This window comes from Alligator mississippiensis, chromosome 1, assembly GCF_030867095.1.
Source record: "Alligator mississippiensis isolate rAllMis1 chromosome 1, rAllMis1, whole genome shotgun sequence".
Lineage (NCBI taxonomy): Eukaryota > Metazoa > Chordata > Crocodylia > Alligatoridae > Alligator > Alligator mississippiensis.
Genome location: NC_081824.1, coordinates 171,883,456 through 171,902,905, shown reverse-complemented (window position 1 = coordinate 171,902,905; position 19,450 = coordinate 171,883,456). Strand labels below are relative to the sequence as shown.

The 19,450-nt window shown below is 42.5% G+C and overlaps 1 protein-coding gene across 1 annotated transcript in view; it reads right to left on the bottom strand.

Annotated features, from left to right (window-relative positions):
• Positions 1 to 475: 475 nt before the first annotated feature.
• The window catches only part of GLP1R (glucagon like peptide 1 receptor), a 151,259-nt gene continuing 132,284 nt past the window's right edge, over positions 476 to 19,450 (bottom strand). Inside the window, exons 11-13 of the mRNA XM_019483057.2 lie at positions 14,884 to 15,022; positions 13,899 to 13,940; positions 476 to 5,364 (exon numbers count right to left, since the gene is read on the bottom strand). Of these exons, the coding sequence (XP_019338602.1) occupies positions 5,197 to 5,364; positions 13,899 to 13,940; positions 14,884 to 15,022 (349 nt within the window). The 3' untranslated portion in view covers positions 476 to 5,196. The remainder of the gene's footprint in view (positions 5,365 to 13,898; positions 13,941 to 14,883; positions 15,023 to 19,450) is intronic.

Here is a 19,450-nt window from a genome sequence, read left to right as displayed (position 1 = left end):
TGGTAAAATGGATTCCCTGTATGCAAATTTGAGTTATGCACCGTTTTCCAGGATCCGCATCTTAGTACAGGGTTCCCTCGCTTTATTTAAGGAGCTCTCTATATGGCTGGCTTCCCTACAACAACTATCCTTTCTCTCTGATTAACTCAATGGAAACATCTTGACATATCTCAGAGGGGGCAAAATCACACAATTTGATTCCCCCCACTCCCCCTCCTGCAGTCAAGGTCCTAACTTTTACATCTGCTCAGTGTGAAGTAGATACAAGACAACAAGGAAGTCTGAATATGCCTTTTTAGCCAAAAAACTGGAGGCTATAGACTTTCACTGAGATGCTTTATATTCACTACATAAAGAATTTTCTGTTTCTTTGAAAGAACCATAAATAATTGTCTTTCAATTCTTCAAAAAAAAAAAATTCTATGACCTGCTGCGTAAAGACAGGCAAAAGAAAGATTTAGACAAGTAACAGCAATAATGACAATTTTATGTGACAAATGTGACTTTTCTTACAAGGAAAAAAATGTACATCTATTTACTGTACAAACAGTTTATACAGTATTTAAGTACTTATTTTGTAACTTCCTTATTTTATTTTTTTACATGAAATACATGTAAAGAAACACCATTAAAACATAAGTGAACTTTTAAACATTCATTAAAACTTTTTTCGTAGCAGCAAGGATGGAAATGAAGCTTTTGCTTCCTATAAACCATAGCTACATAATTTTGGGGGTGAGTTAAAGCCCAGGCCACCCTATTCCCCCCACCCACCCCAACTTTAAAACATAACCACAAGTGAGCATGTTGCTGCAAGGCACAAGAAACACACATGCACATGGCTCATCTGTTCCAATTCATGGGGTTGCCTTACCTATTTTGAGCATTTATGTTAAAAGTGCAGTTTAAAAAGTTACTACAGATCTTTTTAAAGCATAGGCAGCAAGAAGACAGTTTCAAAGGGTTTTCTTGGAAACGCAGGTCAAGCATGGTGCGAAAACCAATCTACAACTTGTCTGAAAAACGTGGGTTTCAAGTGACATACTAAATTAGCGTAAATATTTTTCTGATAGCCCAGCTAAACAACTGGCTTGAGGATTTTTTTTCCATTGTAACTGTTTCACTAGTAGGTTCTCACAAAACTAGTTAATCTACTAGAGGTTAATACATTTTCCCTCTAAAGAGAAGCTGAAGAAGGAGCAAGAACTTTGAGAACTTTGATGGGGTGTCAATGTATTTTTCCCCCAGAAAAAGATTTTAAAAGTTTTGCTTGTGTTTTATTGTGGAAGTACTGGGTATATCAAGCCAGATATTTATGGTCCTTGCTGGAGATCCCCTTTAGTGGACCTGGCACTAAAGGGAACAGCCAAGATAACACCCCCCTGACCCTCCGACGGGGATAGGGCTGCCTATTGCAGGGTCCCGCCCCCTCTCTGCCAATCAGCAGCAAGAGTGGGTCTGCACAATGGACAATCTTCTCAGGCAATCAGTAGTGAGGGGTGGGCTCACCATGAAAAGGCTGCGAAATCTCTTTCACACTCTGTGAGTTAGGTAGATCCTTACCCGTCTCTGGATCTCTGCCATTTCTTTTGAAAGGAACTGATCAGAGATAAACATGCTATTCCTAACCAGATATATTACTGAGTTAGGCTACGGACAGATGTTGTATTTGTAGCACTACAAAAATTGGGTGAACAGATGCGCATGCCTCCTAAAGCACTACAAAAATGGCAGCAGCACTCTAGCTGTGGTTCTAAAACTGGTTAGACTCAATGCACATCTTGGAAAATTCCAGCTCTTAGTTTTCACTCATTTTTGACTACAGAAAAATAACACAGCAAAAAACTGTTGCAAAAAACTCAGAAAAACACAACAGGTCAGAATGGTTTTGTCACTGTGAAGTCCTATCTGAAATCTCTGGGTTTATCTTCACCAGAGCATTCACCAGAGCACCCCAAGGGATGACAAGGTTGAACAGTCACAAACTCCTCCATGACCATTTCAGGCTGGACATCAGGAAGAACATCTTTACTGTCCAAGCCCCCAAGGTCTGGAATAGACTGCCGCCGGAGGTGGTTCAAGCACCTACTTTGAATGCCTTCAAGAGACATTTGGATGTTTATCTTGCTGGGATCCTATGATCCCTGCTGACTTCCTGCCCCTGGGGCAGGGGCCTGGACTCGATGATCTTCCAAGGTCCCTTCCAGCCCTAATGTCTATGAAATCTATGAAATCTTGTGAATCATGTTTGCACACCTAAGAATCCTAGTATTGAGTATCAACTTGCTGCACATTTAAAGGAGCTCAAAGTACCCTGGTTGAGAATCACTGAGCTACAAGACTGGATCTGGGGCTGCCACATGACCACTGACAGCCTGTGGTCCATCGTGCCCCTTAGAAAGCAGAGCTGCAGTACTGGGGGGACCAAACTACTGCACATTCACTGAGTTTTTCCTCTACAATGGGTGGGGAAGCCTGAGAAAAGTCACAGGGCTGAGCATCCCTATATCACACTCTCTGAATGGACAGCATGGTACTGCATGCCTTCTCATCCACGTTGTAGTGCTTCAGGTTGGGGGCTCAGCAGGAGTGCCTTATGTGTCTTCACATCTTTTGTAGTGCTTCCAAGTGCAGTGGCACTTGTAGGGCTGCAAATGTAACCATCTCTCCATGACCTTAAACAGTGACATAACATTACAATTTTTCAATCCCATTTCCCGATCATCCCAAACTTAAAAAAAACAAACAAAACAAAAAAATGAATAGTGTAGCACCACCATAATACTTACTTCAGAAGTTACCATTAATTTAGAAGCCAGTAATATGCACCAGTAAAAATGCTTCCAACACACATCTTGCATTTGTCAGTTGTGAATTCTGTCTACAATCATGCTGTCTATTCACCTAGCTTTGACCCTACTCCAGGAATCCTTTCTTGCTCACCCAAGCACTAAAAGCACATGTTGCAGCTTTAGTTAGTACTTTTATTAAGTTTCTCTGAAGTTCCTCAGTCTTTGCTAGCCTTCAAGAATTCAGATTTGGCTGGTAAAAATTAAGGCATAGAAAATTCCCTTTGAAAGAGAGCCTAGAGCCTGCTTTTGTTTTGAGAGGAGACAAAAAAGAGAGGGCAGAGTTGTGCAGAGGGTAGAGGTATATAGAAGAGATTTAAACTTAACTTTCCTTGCAGTGAGGGAGGAAAGGGACATTCAATGAGATTGAAAAGCAACTCATTTAAGCTGAAAGTCTATTTTTTGTTTTACATACAGTGAATAAGTAGCCCCTGGAACTCACGGTCACAAGATCACACTGAGGTCAAGGGCTAGATTCAGAGAAAAGTTAAAGTGCTGCACCAAAGTACCTAACTTTGAGATACTGAGTTAGATGTGCAAGCTCCATATACAGTAAATGTAGAATACCCTCTCCCACCCCATGAGTAAACATGAACTTGGGTCTTTCACTTCCCAAGTGATTTCCCTATCCATCCATCTTGAAAGCATTCTGAGATGGGATATTTTATGGCCCAGCAGAACATGTGAAACAACTTCAACAGGACACACAGAAAGCCCCACCCAAAATATCTTCTAGTCCAGTGGTTAGGACATGAGCAGGTTCATGAGCACTTTGGCCAAGGCAGAATTTGAACCTAGGTCTCCTACATCTGAAGTGAGTTATGTAACGTTGTGGTGCTGACATCTCTCCTTCCATGTTTTTGCAAGAAGAGTAGTGTAGCCATGGACACTCACTTGGAATTAGGCATCTAACTATGAATCCCTACACAGCATCCTAGTTTTTGTCAACTCAACTATGTGGCAGGATACCTAAAAAATAGGGTTGCAGTACTGGGCCTGCAGACTTGAGTTCCTGTTGCATATATAGCTCTTATTGTTTTTCTCAAATCTTCAAAACCACTGGAATTTAGTAGGAATAAAGGACAATTAGCACCTTGAAGGGGCCTCTCAACTGACTTCACCCACTGTAGGAAAAAAAGCTTTTGTATTTACATAAACAGTTTTACTAGTTCATTTTGGCTTGCAAAATTTTAAGTGCTGAGATTCTAAAGTTCACAGCATTAAGGTGAGTAACACAAGCAGAAAAGGAGGTCAGGGAGCTGTCCTCTGTGCTGAATATACTCAGTAAATCTTAGTTTCTGCCACTGAAAAAAAGAAGCCTGGCAGAGAAAACGAGCAAGATTAGAGACAAGAAAAATGAAAATACGCTACAAACTGCTGGGGCTCCCATGATTTCAAAATGAAGTTTAGTAAGGTGTAGCGGCCACAAGATGATGGATGCGTGTGTATACCCACAGGACGCAAAGCATACCTTCCACAAAAAAGGTTATCCATTGTCAGCCACTTGCGTGGAGGCACAACTCATTACTTCTATCCCTAAGTTAATATTTGTACAGCTATTTGAAGGTGCCAAGTGCTATGTAAAAGCTAAGGGTTATGCATGCAGTTCTAACCCCATCAGTGTTAATGGAAAGGACACACACCCATTAACAGAATAGGTCCCTACTCTTTACAGATGATGATTCTCCAAGTGACTCAAATTCAGAAATGTGCTAAAGAGGCAGCCCATTACCCATCCCAGTTATAGCAAACTAGGCCTTCAATGCCTCTACTCTGTTAAGTAGCTGCACAATCTCCAACCATAAATTTGGGATGCTTTTGCCATAAGAATATTATTTAAACCAAGTGATCGTACCAGAGAGAAATATGTTCATGCTTTACAGGTACTTCTTCCTAAAAATGGTGAGCATCTCATCCTTTCCTAGTAGAAACCTAAACATGTTTTTTTGTCAATAGTCATGTTCTGTATTTTTGTAATTGAATCAGCAGATCATTCAGCTCACCCACCTACAGTAATAAGCCATTGACCCTATGGTTTGTGGCCAGATCAATGGAGCACTAAAGTTTTGGACACCTGGAGGCCTTGTGTGTTAATAGGAAGAAACTCTTTAAACTTACTTTAGACATGATCAATTTTTCCTCTGATGCGTTGATTACATTAGCAGATTGCTTTCCCTAGAAACCTTTGTCCAGCCGCCTGCAGCAATAAGCAACACATGCTTGCTTAAGTTGCTGGCTTCAGAAGGCATAAAAAAAGCTGCTTGCCTGGACATTTAAGAGTTTTCAGGTGCGTCTTACACTTCTTTCAGACTGATCTGATTCATTTCTATTTTTGACTGTAGTAATCTTAACTGAATGTGGCTTGGCAAGTCGCAGTATAGACACTGCTGCCCACTGTGCCTCCACTACTGATGCTGTTGCCTGGGCACTTCAGTGGTTTCATACTGCTGTCTCTCTGGACATAAAAATGTTCCAGTCTCCAGCGCTCCCAGCTCTTCCGAAACTCCATCTGAACCTTTCACAAGCAAAGGAGGAAACAAAGGCAATTAGTACAGTAATAATCAGGTCTTGAAACAATTCCAATATTGGGGCAGAAAAAACAATGCATAGCATTACTGAGGGACACTGGCAAGGTTTTATGGCTGCCTTATTGCTTCAAATAGTCTCCCTAATTACTTTATTAGTGCATCATGAGATTATTTCGTAAGTTAAATAAATAATGGCAGCATTTTTTCTTACCTCTATAAATAAACCCATGTATTCTAAACAGCAGACACCAGCTAGTCTGGTCTTGTCTATGATACTTTGCTCCAAGCAGCATTCAGGTGCAGTCTTGAAACTACGCTGAGGGTGGGTTGGTTCTGTCTATACTTGTGATTAGATGATTTCAACATGAATTCAGCTGCACCTGTTACTCACAGCCATTATCAAACTTTTTCTAATGCAGACAAAGTGACCAACTTTCCTACTTCATATTGTCACTGAAAATATTTTAGAAACCAAAGGCTATATATATCCTTTCTGTGATTCCACTGCAAAATTCCTTGGAAGAATTTGGCCTTGTGAATTTTTAGTGTATTTGTCCCAATGAGGTAAACAAAAAGTAACTGCTTTGCCAGAATGATAACATCAGCAAGCAACATAATCAGGACTTGCATCAATAAAGGACAAACTCAACTGAGAAACTAATTAAGTTTGGAGCTTCTAGCAGAGTCCTGGAAGCAGCAGCAAGTAAAAGGAAAAAAAAATAATTCTTAAGGATTCTGTAAGATACCTTGGCAAAGTCCTTTCAAACCATAACAACAAAACCAAAATGATTCTTATGTCTCTTGCAGTGTGGTTAAGCATGGAAAATTATCTGTATAACACCATTTTGCCTAGCACTTTCATACATTGTTTTTCTATTACATAAAATCACAAAAAGTAGGGCTGGAAAGTAAATCAAGAGGTCATCTGAGTCCAACTGCTTACTCAAGGTAGGATCATCCATATCTAGACCATCCTACATAGTTGTTTATATAACCTGTTCCTAAAAGCTCAGAAAACAGTCCTCACATACAAATACCAGGCAGAATGCCTGAAATCTTTACATTATTAAACTGAAACATGGGACCAAAATATGGCATAGTCCAATATGGAAGTTTAGTGTACATACAGGAACAGCAATACGAGGTGTCCAGATGTACTGGTTAACTTTCTCAGAAAAGACTATATGCACAAAAATAACTTTAAAGAGTTGGTTCCCATTTCCATGATGCATGGAAAGGATTATGTACACCATTTTATATTCCAAAATAAAATCACTGGTGGAGCCATCATAATTCTGGTACTTCCCTTTTTTTAGGGCTGACACTTTCAATGTATAAAATGTGCTCAGTCAGCCACAGATGTTGAATTAAAATATCTCTCTGCAGCTGCTTGAAATTTCATATTTGAAACTTTACTGCATGAACAGGAAACAATTCACATTCCCCTGCTCATGCCTAATAAGAATCTCCATTCACTTTTAGAAGCACAGAGCCTAGGTCATAAAAGTGAGCAGCGAGTAAAGCACAGTGGCATCAAAAACACCAATAATCATTTCATTATAATATACATGCAAGTCAGAAAGACACTTCTCTACAGGCAAGTTAGTCAGGTGTCTATTGTGGGAGTTTTGCATCTTCATTTGATTTTTCTAGTGCTGGCTGCTGTTAGACAAGATACCAAATAAAATGGTCTTATTTGGGTATGGCAGCTGCTAGGCATGTTTTTTTACAAACAGCTTCCTGACAGACCCATTTCCTCTCATGCATCCAACAGTGGTGGGAGGAAGCTCTCTTTTGACCAGTTTCTAGAATGAAGAGGAGGCCCCACGTGGTCATTATGATGGGCACTTCTACCATAGCATATTAATTCTTATCTACAACGTCCTTATTATTCTTGGTGTGGGAATGATATCAACCATAGGCAGCTAGTTTTAGCTCCGAGGCAATGATGGGGTTGTCTCTCTAATAAGCCATGTTAAGAGTGTCTTCCCATCCTCCCTTTTATATATACAATCTGTTTAGATTATCTTCAACTCTCATCTGCTGTTGCTTAGGCCCCCTCTACCATTACAGTTATCGTGCGATTAATTGGTTAATTGTGCAATATTAGGCAAGTCCTAAAAACTAATCCTGCAATTGTTCAAAAGTCTGAAACATTCCTGGCTACTATTTGTGAATTGGAAAAAAGAAAGCTAACATTGAGAGTACTTTCACAGTTCACTCAGCTGCCAATGATTCTTTGGCATCACAATCACACTGGTGATTTGTGGCTTCTACAACTGCAAGGAGGACAGACACTTTTGAAAAACTGACAGCAAATACTCAGAATCCAGCAGCTAGGCTGTATACCAAAGACCTCCTCAGACTGTAGACCAGAGCCACTTTGTGGCCTCCTCAAGGATTTTTATAACCTCTACATCACTGGCTAACAATTCCTCCTCCACAGAAAATAATGGCATGGGTTCACTGACTCAAACTAATTCATCTACAGGCCAACATTTACTTCCCTTGCTTCAACCTCTTTCTGAAAATAGGTAGAGTGAGTATGTACTGCACAACACCATGGAACACAAGGCAGGATCCACACGATGCTATGTCCAAAATCCTGATCCCCCTCATGTTGCAGTCTGGCAGGGCCCTCTGCAGCTGAGACAATATGTGAAGAGGATTCAGCTCTAAGCAGTCTTCCTGGAAGAATTACAATATATCCAACTAGGATTCTCATTAAAGGATCCTTGATGGTTGGTTAGGTATTTGTGTGTGTTCCCTTAAAGACCTGATGAACAACATTTTGCATTTGGCAGCTTGTCTAATGCTATCTTAACTATGCAGTTGGTCCAATAAAATATCACCCTAAGAAATCCTTGCCTCTCTTAAAGACACTTGACATTTTAATGAGGGCTTCTCTGCTACAGTTGCCTCTCTTAATGTTTAAACCTAAAGTGAAATCACAATCAAACTGTAATTAGAATAGCAGAGCTTGCTGCTATGGAAGTGACTAGGATGGCACACAGTCAAAGTTAGGTCTCACTTCAACAGATCTGAACAAGCAGAGGCCACACAACTATACATTTCCAGAAGTGAATCTAGGCCTATAGAGGATACTGGAGTAGATGGGCAGATAAACACTGACAGACAACTTTATTGTAACAGAAAATCCCAAAAGCATTTACTGTTATTTACTTATTACTTGCAGTATTATAGCACCTAGGAGACCTAAGCATGGATCAGGACTTCTCTGTGTTAGACACTGTACAAACAAAATGAAGACTATTCCTAGCTCTAGAGATCTTATCAGAGACAGAAGAGAAGAGATGAACACAGGCAGACTAGGAAATACAAAGACATGCTAAGATGACACTGGTCAGCATGATAGAGAGCATGCTAAGGATAAATTCAGTCGTCATTTTTGTTGCTGCACTGGCTGTCCTCAGATGGGTCCTGACACAGCTGATCTGTTTCACTGGGTAACACAGACATCGCCTACTGTCTTTTACAGTTGAGCCCCTCCTGCTCCCAGGGCCTCAGGCATCTGATCTTGCAGGACAACTACAAGTTGGGGAACTGATTCGAAATGTGAGTGTGATATGTGCACCCAGGGAAGCCCCTGTCAGGCGATTTCAGGGGCACACCTCTGCAAACGGGCAGAGGTTACACGGGTTACACGATTTGCAGAGGTGTGCCCTGAATCAGGGTGCAGTAGTATAATACACTTGCCTAGAGAATCCCTTGCTGAGCGATTCCTGCGTGCACTTTGCAGGGGAATTCCCTGCAGAGAAATTCCCAGGGTATGCAGGATCAAGCCCCTGAAGCCCTGGGAATGCCTGCCTGGAGCAGACAGAGAGTGAAGGCAGCTCAGAGCTCTCCCACCATAGGGCAAACAGATGTCTCCCCAAAAATAGCGACACAAATTAATACTCCCTTTTGTTGAGGCCACTGATTTGGGCATTTGCTGCATCACAAAGGGCAGGATGTCAGCTTACTTGGCCTTTGTCCTGATACAGACATTTTTATGGTGGCACAAAGGCAATGTCTGTTTTCAGCCTAACAGGCAAATATTATGGAGTTGTCATAAAAAGGGGAGTTCAAGGATAATGTTGAAGAATGACATGGGCTTTGCAAATATCTAGGGGAAGTTTCCCACAAACATGGGTAAGGAAATGAGGGGAGTTAGAGCAGAGGGACAGCATGGGAGCAAGTACAATGAGTGACAGCTTGACATTACAGGCCACCTGGAGGCACAAGTCAACATCTTAAGATACAGGTACTGAGCAGAGAAAAAAAGTGAGTTGCCAGCATAGGAACGGTAGTTAAATTTGTGTTTGTGTATGAGATTGCCCAGAGGTAAGGTGGAGAAAGAGAAAAAGGGGGATTGAGGATGGAGCTTCTTGGGAGAAGCTGACAAAGACCTGGAGGGAGTGAGGAAGATCCTCTGAAAGGAAAAATAAGACAGGTAGGAGGAGAACTCAGGGGGCGCATCTACATGTTCATTAGTGTGCCGTATTCAGCACTGCTGCACATCAGTGCAGATTAATGCTTTTTTAGTGACATTAATGTGCATTAGACTAAATCTACTCCTTAGCAAGGCTTTGCCTGCCATGCTAATGCACAGTAAAATTAGTCTTCTGCTCACTAAGCATCTCATGTAGATACGCCCAGGGAGAACTCACTCATGGAGATGAAAAGAGGACAAGATTTAAGGAACAGCATGGTTGGATGTATGGAACGCAGCAAGTGGGTCAAGGATGATGGGAATCATCCCATCATCACCAGCATGTGTGATCACCACCACACATATAAGCTGGGGGATGACTTTCTCAGCAGCACAGAGGTAGAAAGAGATCTCGGAGTCTTTGTCAACTCCAAGATGAATATGAGTCATCAATGTGATGAAGTAATTAGCAGAGCTAACTGCACTTTGTCGTGCATTAGTAGGTGCATCACGAACAGGTCCAGGAAGGTAATGTTTCCTCTTTTTGCAGCACTGGTCAGGCTGCAGGTGGAGTACTGCATCCAATTCTGGGTGCTGCAATTCAAGAGGGATGTGGACAACCTTGCAAGTGTCTACAGGAGGGCCACGCTTATGGTTAGAGGCCTGAAGGGAAAGCCCTATGAGGAAAGGCTGAGGATCCTGGACCTTTTCAGCCTCTGCAAGAGAAGGCTGAGAGGGGATTTTGTGGCAATATACAAATACACCAGGGGGAGGGCAGCAGGGAATAGGAGATGCTGTTTACCAGGGCACCTGTTGAAATAACCAGGAACAAGGGCCACAAGCTGAGACAGAGCAGATTTAGGTTGGACATCAGAAAGAACTTCACGGTTCGAGTCACCAGAATCTGGAACGGGCTTCCAAGGGAGGTCGTGCTCTCTCCTACCTTGGGGGTCTTCAAAAAGAGACTAGACAAGCACCTGGCTGGGATCACATGACCCCAGCACTTTTTCCTGCCACAGGCGGGGGGTTGGACTCAATGATCCATTGAGGTACCTTCCAACCCTAACATCTATCAATCGATGGAATGGTGCACTGGTTCTGAGATTTAGCTAGAAAGGGATTGTTAGATACTTAGCCAAAGCAGTTTCAGTGGAGAAGAAGAGGTGGAATCTAAATTGTAGAGGGTCTAGGATGGAACCGGAGGGGATTAATTTTCTGGCAGCAACTGTGAATAGCACACTGAATAAATTTAGAAGGAGTGGGTCAGCAGGATCAAGGGTAGAGTGTGAAGCATCTTACTCTGTGAGGGCAAAGAACCAGAGGAGTGTGAGTGGCTGTGGGAAACAGAAGTTGTAAATGGGTTTAAAAGGATTGGGAGGGACAGCTGGAGTTAGCAAAGTCTTGCTGCCTGGAAGCTCTGCAGTGAAGAGCTGCTCAGCATGCAGGGGGAGGAACTAGGGGGAGGAGGGGTTTATCACATTAATCCAGCTCCTTTTTCTGAAAACAAGGAAGGTAACAGCCACTTCAATGAGGAACTGACACTTGCCTCAGCACACCTTTGAGTGAATTGGAACGGTTCCAGGACTTCAGAAGAACTATGAGCTCAAGTATTTCAGCCTCCCGAACGCAGACCCTATGCAAAAACATTAATGTCTCTGCCACCTTCATTCTCACTCTCATCCTGGCATTAAGCCCATCTGCCCTGCAGCACCAAAGAGCAAATTTTGTTTCTAACTACATAGTTAAGAGGTGGGAGTCAGCTGGACCTGGGTACATTAAAGGCCATGCTATGCTGTTATTAATAAGGAAAGATAAGGCTTTAGAAGCATCAGTCTTCTGGTTTATCTAGAACTAGTCTAAAAACCAAACATGGCTTGCTAAGTCTAGGGCAGAATTAGAGTAGAAGGGACTTGATCTATTCAGACGTGTTCCAAATTCAGGCCTTCAAACTCACATATTCAATAGATACAGGTTAATGGTTTTAGTCATGTCTTAGGAGCTCTCTATTATTTACCTAGATGCTGAAATAAGGAAAGGATGGAGAGTCCATCCCCTATTTCCTACCAAGCCCAGCACATTCTGGGTCAGAGCTGGGGAATTACTTTCCAAAAACAGCAGTTTACACTAACCAGCAAGAGATTTGAAGGCCCAGTGGGGTTTAAGCAAAAACTTTTCATATGTAATACCTGCCTTCAAATTTAAGCCACAAATAAAATGAGTTTAATGACATCAGAGTTCCTAGCAAAGCCCTTTCCACATTGCAACCACGCTCCACCCATGTGCAAATAGGCAGTCAGACAATCAGTTCTGCTGAAGAAAGGCTAGGGCTGAAGCACCAGGGGATGCTACAAGTCTAGGCTAAAGAACACCAGTTGTGCTGTACACGCAACCCCTGCTTAACGCTGCTTCGCTTAGCGCTATTTCGCTATAATGCTCATTTTAAATTGATACCTGATTTCACTTAGCGCTCAGCGAGTTTTGTTATAATGCTCGCAGTCAACATCTTGGGTCATTAAAAACAATTGCAGCCTCCATCAAGGGTCGTCAAATACTTTTGGTTTCACTTAACACTCATTTTTTCAGTAACCAATTAAGAGCGCTAAGCGGGGGTTGCCTGTATTGGGGATGGAAAGAGTGCTATATGTCAGGATGCTTGCTCAGTATCTTTCTCCCACTGTCCTTGGTGATGCCAAACTCTGACCTTTGTGAACACTACAATTCACACATTTTCAGAAAATATATCGACTGAAACGAATTCTCAGCAGTGAGTTACAGAAGCAAGCAGCCTCCTAAAGGGATGGGTTAAAAAAGCATGCTGATTTTCTGTTTTAATTCAGCCTGACCATAACCAGCAAACAAAAGACTGTTTTTCTGTCTTTGTGCCATTTCCTTGGTGACACGTCTGAATAGTCATCATCAAAATTGTCCATATTATAATTAGAAGCAGATTTAGCAGAAGTATTTAATACGGCAACATGCATTAAGAGTTAATAATGCACTCCTCACTAAGCAGCATTTGCTTCACCCACAGAACAACTTCTGAATGCACTGGGACAAGAATAGTTGCTTAAAAATTACCACTGGGGTTATCTTAATGCAGAAACATAACAGTCCTCTCCCTGCTAATAATTCAGGCCTTCAATATAAACCACACAAGAAGCCATTTGTGACCGCATAACTCAAGGTTGTGGTTAAAGTTCTGGTCTGTAGCATCAGAAAGGGAGGTAACACAACAACCTCTCTCCTCTGTGGTGGGCCATAAGAACAACAACCATATTTCCTGAGTATCAACTGCAAGGAAGCAAAACCTGAGCTTATCAACAAGTTGTTCAAGCCCGACTAGGTCAAATTGAAACTTCATTATTTTAAAGGCCAGAACCTTTTGTTAGACAGAAAGAGATGTAACAAAACATCTCTTAAGGTAGAGTTTATGCTAATAGATGTAAAAGAATTACTATAAAACATGCTTATACATTAGGTTATGTAAGTATAGACTAAAGGCTAGGGTGTGAGGAGCGTGTTTGGACACCTTTGAGACTGCTGAGGTGACACACTGTCCCTCAGAGCCTAACACCCTTAGGATAAGCCATATGCTTGGCAAGGTAACTAACTCATTGCTTTTTAATACATTGTGTCACCTCTGAATAAACTAAATTTAAGAGTGGAACTCTTGTCTCTTCTTGTCTGTCTCAACCCTGACCACACCTTCAATATAACTGGTTAGGTAACACTGAAGGAATTCTAGTCCTAAATTTGGCAAAATAAAGGAAGTCCCAAATAAGGCAAACTAATGAGAACAACTATAATCCAATGCAATGATCACTTGGCAAGAGTTCCAGTAAGATCCACAAGGTCAGGTGTAAAGAGACTCACAGGACACCCTGCCCACAACCATCACTCCTCAACTATGCAGCCTGAATCCCTGCATGGTAAGAAGTTACCCAACTAGTTGGTGACTGCAGTCCACAGGAGACCCTTTAACTTGTCCCACTATGGGGCCTGTTAACAGTTCAAGCCTATTTTCAGTGTGCTTTTTCAGAACTGGATGATGCTGCAGCAAACTGAACTGATTCCCAGCCTCTCTCTTACCTCATTATTGATGAAACAGTAGAGAATAGCAACCATCAGCCCCTGAAATCAACAAGACAAAAGAACAGCAGTCAGAAAAGCAATCCTTAAGGAGTGCCCTGAGTTTTGCTAATCCAACCTGCATTGGGACAGGACCTAATCATGCCAAAGGAAAATGAATGCTCCATAGTTAGAGAAATAAAATCAGAAAAGTAGAAGGCTTAATCCTCTGCTGAGAAACAAAAATGGATGATACATTTCCTCAAACAGCTTCAATGGAGCAAATGCAGTTTGGTTAAACAATGACTAAAACCATATAGAGTCTTGAGGAAAAACCTGTAACTAAGCCAATCAATTTTATAAGGCTTTTTCATATGTGGGTCCTTAAGACCTACTTCTTTTCTGACCCTAGGCTATAAATATTACATACATCAACAGTTTATACAGACATTTTAAATGCAATCTCTGTAGGGATAGTAGCTGTGAGGCTCGGGAGATGAGATTTAAATGCTCACCTCTCTCAATGTGGGGGAAGTCTGGAAAAACGCCTGGGTGAGAAAAGAGCTCCATAACAATTACTAAAGAATCACCCATGTCCTTTCTATCCATCTTCTGTAACTCCCTCCACACCTGCAGTTACTGCTGTACTGATATGCTGTCAATGGGGCAGATTTCCAAAGAGACATTACCCCTTGGGGCAGGCACATACTTAGCTCTCAGTAATGCCATTATGCTTTTCTAGGCTGTCTCAGAGAAAACAGAAATGGCCATGTGGGACACAAAGGCTGGGTCACTGCCTGGGAGGACTGAAGAAAAACATGGTGACACACTGGGATCTAGCTAACAATAACTTTGCTAGTTAATAATAGTCCTCCTGCCAGCCCCTCTGGCTACTGTGTTCCTCTGCCTAGTTTCACATTGTCCAGAGTAGAATTAGGAGAGCTTAGTACTAATTAACTGTAGTTAACCTGGAACTGGTCTCCAACATGCATTTTCCAGATGCTACCTGAAAGGAGGCGAAGGAGAGTTCAGTAAAGAGCTTCACAAAGCGCAGCATCCCTCTGGCATGCTCATCTGTGACAAATGCAAAGATGACCTCGTGGGTCCCCAGCAGTGGGATCAGGGTCAGTGTAGACTTGGCCAATCTGAAGTTATAAAGAAAGGGAAGTCATAGCAAGCAGCATACTAGCTATTGACAGAATCAGACACCTGGGAGTCTGGCCTCCATGATTCCATTTCTGATTCAATCCATGACTCCTTATGTGATTTTGGGCAAGTCACTTCACCACTCTGTGCTTCAGTTTCCCCATCTCAAGGCTGGGGAGGATACTATTTCCCTCCTACTTGGGAAAGGATTAATTCGTTAATGTTTGCAAAACACTTTGAGATCCTTGCCTCAAAGACATTAAAGCCAAGCAAAGCATGGATATATAAAGTGACAGGGGTTAGGGAGGTCTACTGGGCATAGAGTGAATATGGCTATTTTCTGGAGGCCTAAGTTAGTCTTCATTTGGCAGTTGCTTAATGTCAAGGAGAAAGTCATAAAGGACAGACTCTGAGGCCTATAGCTGCTGGTTTCTGCCAAATGTAATGGATGAGCCCTCAAAGGCTTTTTGGGAACAGTCCCTGTGGGGACTTGCATTAGGTGAGGTTTAGTGGGGACCAAACAGTCACCAAGGAGGGTGCTTGGGAAGGTGTAGGGAAGAAACTGCTCCTGTATGTTGTATGTAGCCACTACCAGATTACAAAGGGTTTCACTGGTACAGGAAGGGGCTGGCCCTTTCCAATGAGCTTGAGGGAAGAGGTGTTTCATTTCATTGCAGTTGGGCACCTGGCAGGTTCCTGGGGTGTGCACAACTGTGCTCATCTTGGCCCTGAAGGACTACATTCTGGAAGGTAAGGCCCAGCTTTCCAGACAAAGATGGCTTCAACTAAAGCTCCTTTTCAGAGGGGAATGAAAATGGACCTGGCAAGTCAGGACATATGCATGTGGAAAAGAACAGTGGACTAGGCTGGCACCTGAACCACTTCACAGAACGACACGGTTTTACTCTAAAGGAGCAGCTGTACAAAGTCATTGTGACTAAGCTGTTGCACACCAGCAGGTCTGTAAGAGGGTGCTGGTGTGTGTATGCACACACACACATACAGAAATTAAAATGCTCTATTCCTGTTTGCATACACATGGCTTCATGGCAGAAATACCGACAAATACCTGTGTCCTGCCCTTTGGACAAACGCGTTTACAAGCGAGTAGAAGTGCTATGGCACTTTGTGCGTTTCTTCATATATAACCTCCACCTCCCAAATACCAAGTACCTTTCTCATCTTCCCTCAAGACCTTTTTACACCACTTCCTATGTTGATCTCACTGTCATCATACCTTCTTGTGCCTGAACTGTTGATTTCTTGAACATTCATTTCACTCCTGTAAAGCAGGAATGATGATCAACACTCACCTCCCTTGGGGGGGTGGAGGTTTGTAAGAATTATGGAACAAGCCATTCATGAGGAATTTTTGGTTCAAGCAAGACACTTTTGCCAAAAAAAAAAGTTATTTATTAATCTTTGGAATTTACATAGACCTTGCATCTTCAAGGCACTGTAAATAATGTGAATAGTAAGCTGTCAAGTTTTGCTGAAGGACTGAAGTAATCTTAACATAAAAGAAATGAGCTCTCCTCTTTGATAGTTCTTGTTTAAAAGGAAAGCTCTGGAGACCGAAGACATGGCTAACAAGGGGGAAAAAAATCAGAAGTAAAACAGCTCTGCCTAGTGAGACAGCAATAAGCAGGGACAAATAGAGGGGAGGAGAAACATGCCTCTGGAAACATTAATGTCACTGTCTGACGACACAAGGAAGGTATAGAGAAGCATGGCACCATAATTGAAGATGACTGAACCTTAAGATGGGAGCTTCTATGCTGCCTGGAACCGGCGAACCTGCCAGTGTGCTGGAGGCATCTCATGGAGAGCTGTCATTGCAGGGGAGATGCAAGCTGTTCTTCCAGGAACACGAAAGCAGAACCTCCAACAGAGATACAGGCTGTCAAAGTTGACTGAGTAATGGGTAAGAACATAGCCACCACCTATGCTGGTACCCTGAGTGCTGCTGTGCAAATTGCCATATAAGCAATGAGGGGTGAGGAATTGAAGCAGCTACATAAATCAGCCTGCCACTGCAGGCAAGCACAGAAGCAAGCTCACTAACAGACCAAGGCTGGCAACTCCATGGAACGGGTGAGGGGATGCTTTTAAAGGGAAATCCCCTAGTGGGATTAGCTGCACAGCCACCTGGGTGAACTAATGTCAGCCTGTTGTGCCCTTGTATGGCAAAAGCTGAATCTGTTCTGGAGATGCCTCTGGGAGATGTGGGAGCAAAGGTAGGGGGGAGGCCCTGTTTTTCTGTGCTGCAGGCCCTCTTAATGTATTACCAATGTGAGCTGGTTCAGAAGGGAGAACCACATAACTCTGCTCAAACAGGTGGTCTTGAAAACGCTGCTAGGATTGAGATGGGGACACTGGACTAACCTCGTGGGATAAATTCCTTTTGTGAGCAGGCAGAAAGCTTCCCAACCACCCCAGCTTCTCCATAAGGAAAGGGGTTTTGCTGCCTCAAGATCTCTCTCCAGTAACAAGAGGGGTGGCAAGGAGGAGAAAAGAGCAAGCTGTAAGGGACGAGGAGTGCCTGTCCTGCTTGACTCCAGCTGAGAAAGGGCCAACACCATTCCAAATAGCTCAGTTGAAAGGAACACTGTTAGAGCACGTGGATTTTCAAACAACATCAATGCTTCCTACTCCCTTAGATCAAACCTTTATGGCCTTCTCTTCCAGTCTGCCTGAGCTGGGGAAGAGGGTTGGAAAAAGAGAAGGACCTGCTAACTTGCTGTGGAGAGCAAGGGAGAGAAAGAAGCCAGCCCTGGCTCCAAATCTAATTCTCTTTGGAGAAGATGATAAGAGCTAGATTCTCAGAGTGAAGATGATCCTATTCAGGACTCCCACCCATAACTGCTAATGGCACCCAGAAGGATAGGGTGATCCAAGAGGCTTACATCTTCTTTGGTGAAGAAGATGAGGTGAGTCAGAAGACTCCTGTGCTGTTAGAGTGAGACTTTGCTTATTACAAGGCCTTTCAGTGCATTCCGGAATGAAACCAAAACAGTACTCAGAGAAGGCTTCACAGTATCAAATTTTGGGAGTCATGTATCTCCATCACTAGCAAAACAGATGTTGTAATGGAAAGAGATAATGTTGCCCTGTATTGTGTTTTATTTCTTGAGAAAAGAACTTGACAACTAGTTGAACTTTTAACTGTGAGCCAACAAAGCTGAAATAGCTCCTAGAATTAGCCCTAATGATGTTAATTGATGATTAACTGTCCTGAATGTGAAGAAGGTAATAAATATTCTGAGATGTGGGAACCTAAGCAAGCGAGACATGGAGAAGCAAATGCCTAACCCATGTCTCATACAAGGCCAATGAAGGACTTCCACACACACACACTGGACCTCTACACTTCACCACAAGCAGGTGAACCTCAAAACCCAGCCCAAATTCCCACATTTGCAAGTGTCACTCAGAAGCTTCCAATAGCAACTGAAAATGGGATAAAGCTGTGCTAATGCCTTCAGTCCCTGGAAAAGGACCCCGCTGAGCTCCAAATATTCTTTAAGGCAATTGTAATTTCATGAGGAAAGAAAAGCCAGTAACACAAAAAATGAGCAAGTGCCACAGTGAATGATTAAAACAGAGAGAACAAAACTGAATGAGAAATGGTGAGATCTTAACTGTTTCACTTAACCCAGGAGCTACATTCCCACCATATCCACATCCAGGGAGTTCTCACTTAATATGTGCATCCCAATCATGCACTGAGATGTCATAATATTCTACCAGAACAATTGGTTGCTTTGGAACACAGGGTAACGTGAGGGCCCACGCTCTCATGCTGAGATACAATATCATCAGTAGATGGGGTAAGCTTGTTAGCCTCCAAATATTAATTGTGGTGGATAATAGGTGTGGTGACAGAATCTTAAAGCCAACTTTGCAGCACAACAAGAAAGCAGCCAAAACAGAATATCTCTACAGTGTAGCTAGAGAACAATGCAGAGATATCTGAGACAGCTTTACACTAACTAGTTCAGGTATCAATCACTCTATATGCACAATAGCATGGACTAGCCTACTTTGATAAGACACAGGTAAATTAGCATGTACTGGACTCACTGTTATTGCAGCTACACTGGTACCAGTACCTGAGCTAGCAAGAATCTCCCTCACCCTGGCTCTTGGCATCCTGTCCCTTCCCCTGCATACTCAGCCACATCTGAGCTATCCTACACTACATTTCTGCCTGCCACAGTAATGAAGAGATGAAAGATATGGGCCTAACCATTAGGAAGGAAATGATCTGACTGGATGAGCTGCAACCTATGTTAGGTGCAAAGAAGTATGCAAGGTAAAAATTAAACTCATCTGCAATCAGCCTAGTATACTGTGTTAATAAAACATAGACATGCCTGGAAAATTGAGGACAAATATGTTGCAAGGAGTAGATGTGATAACAAGTG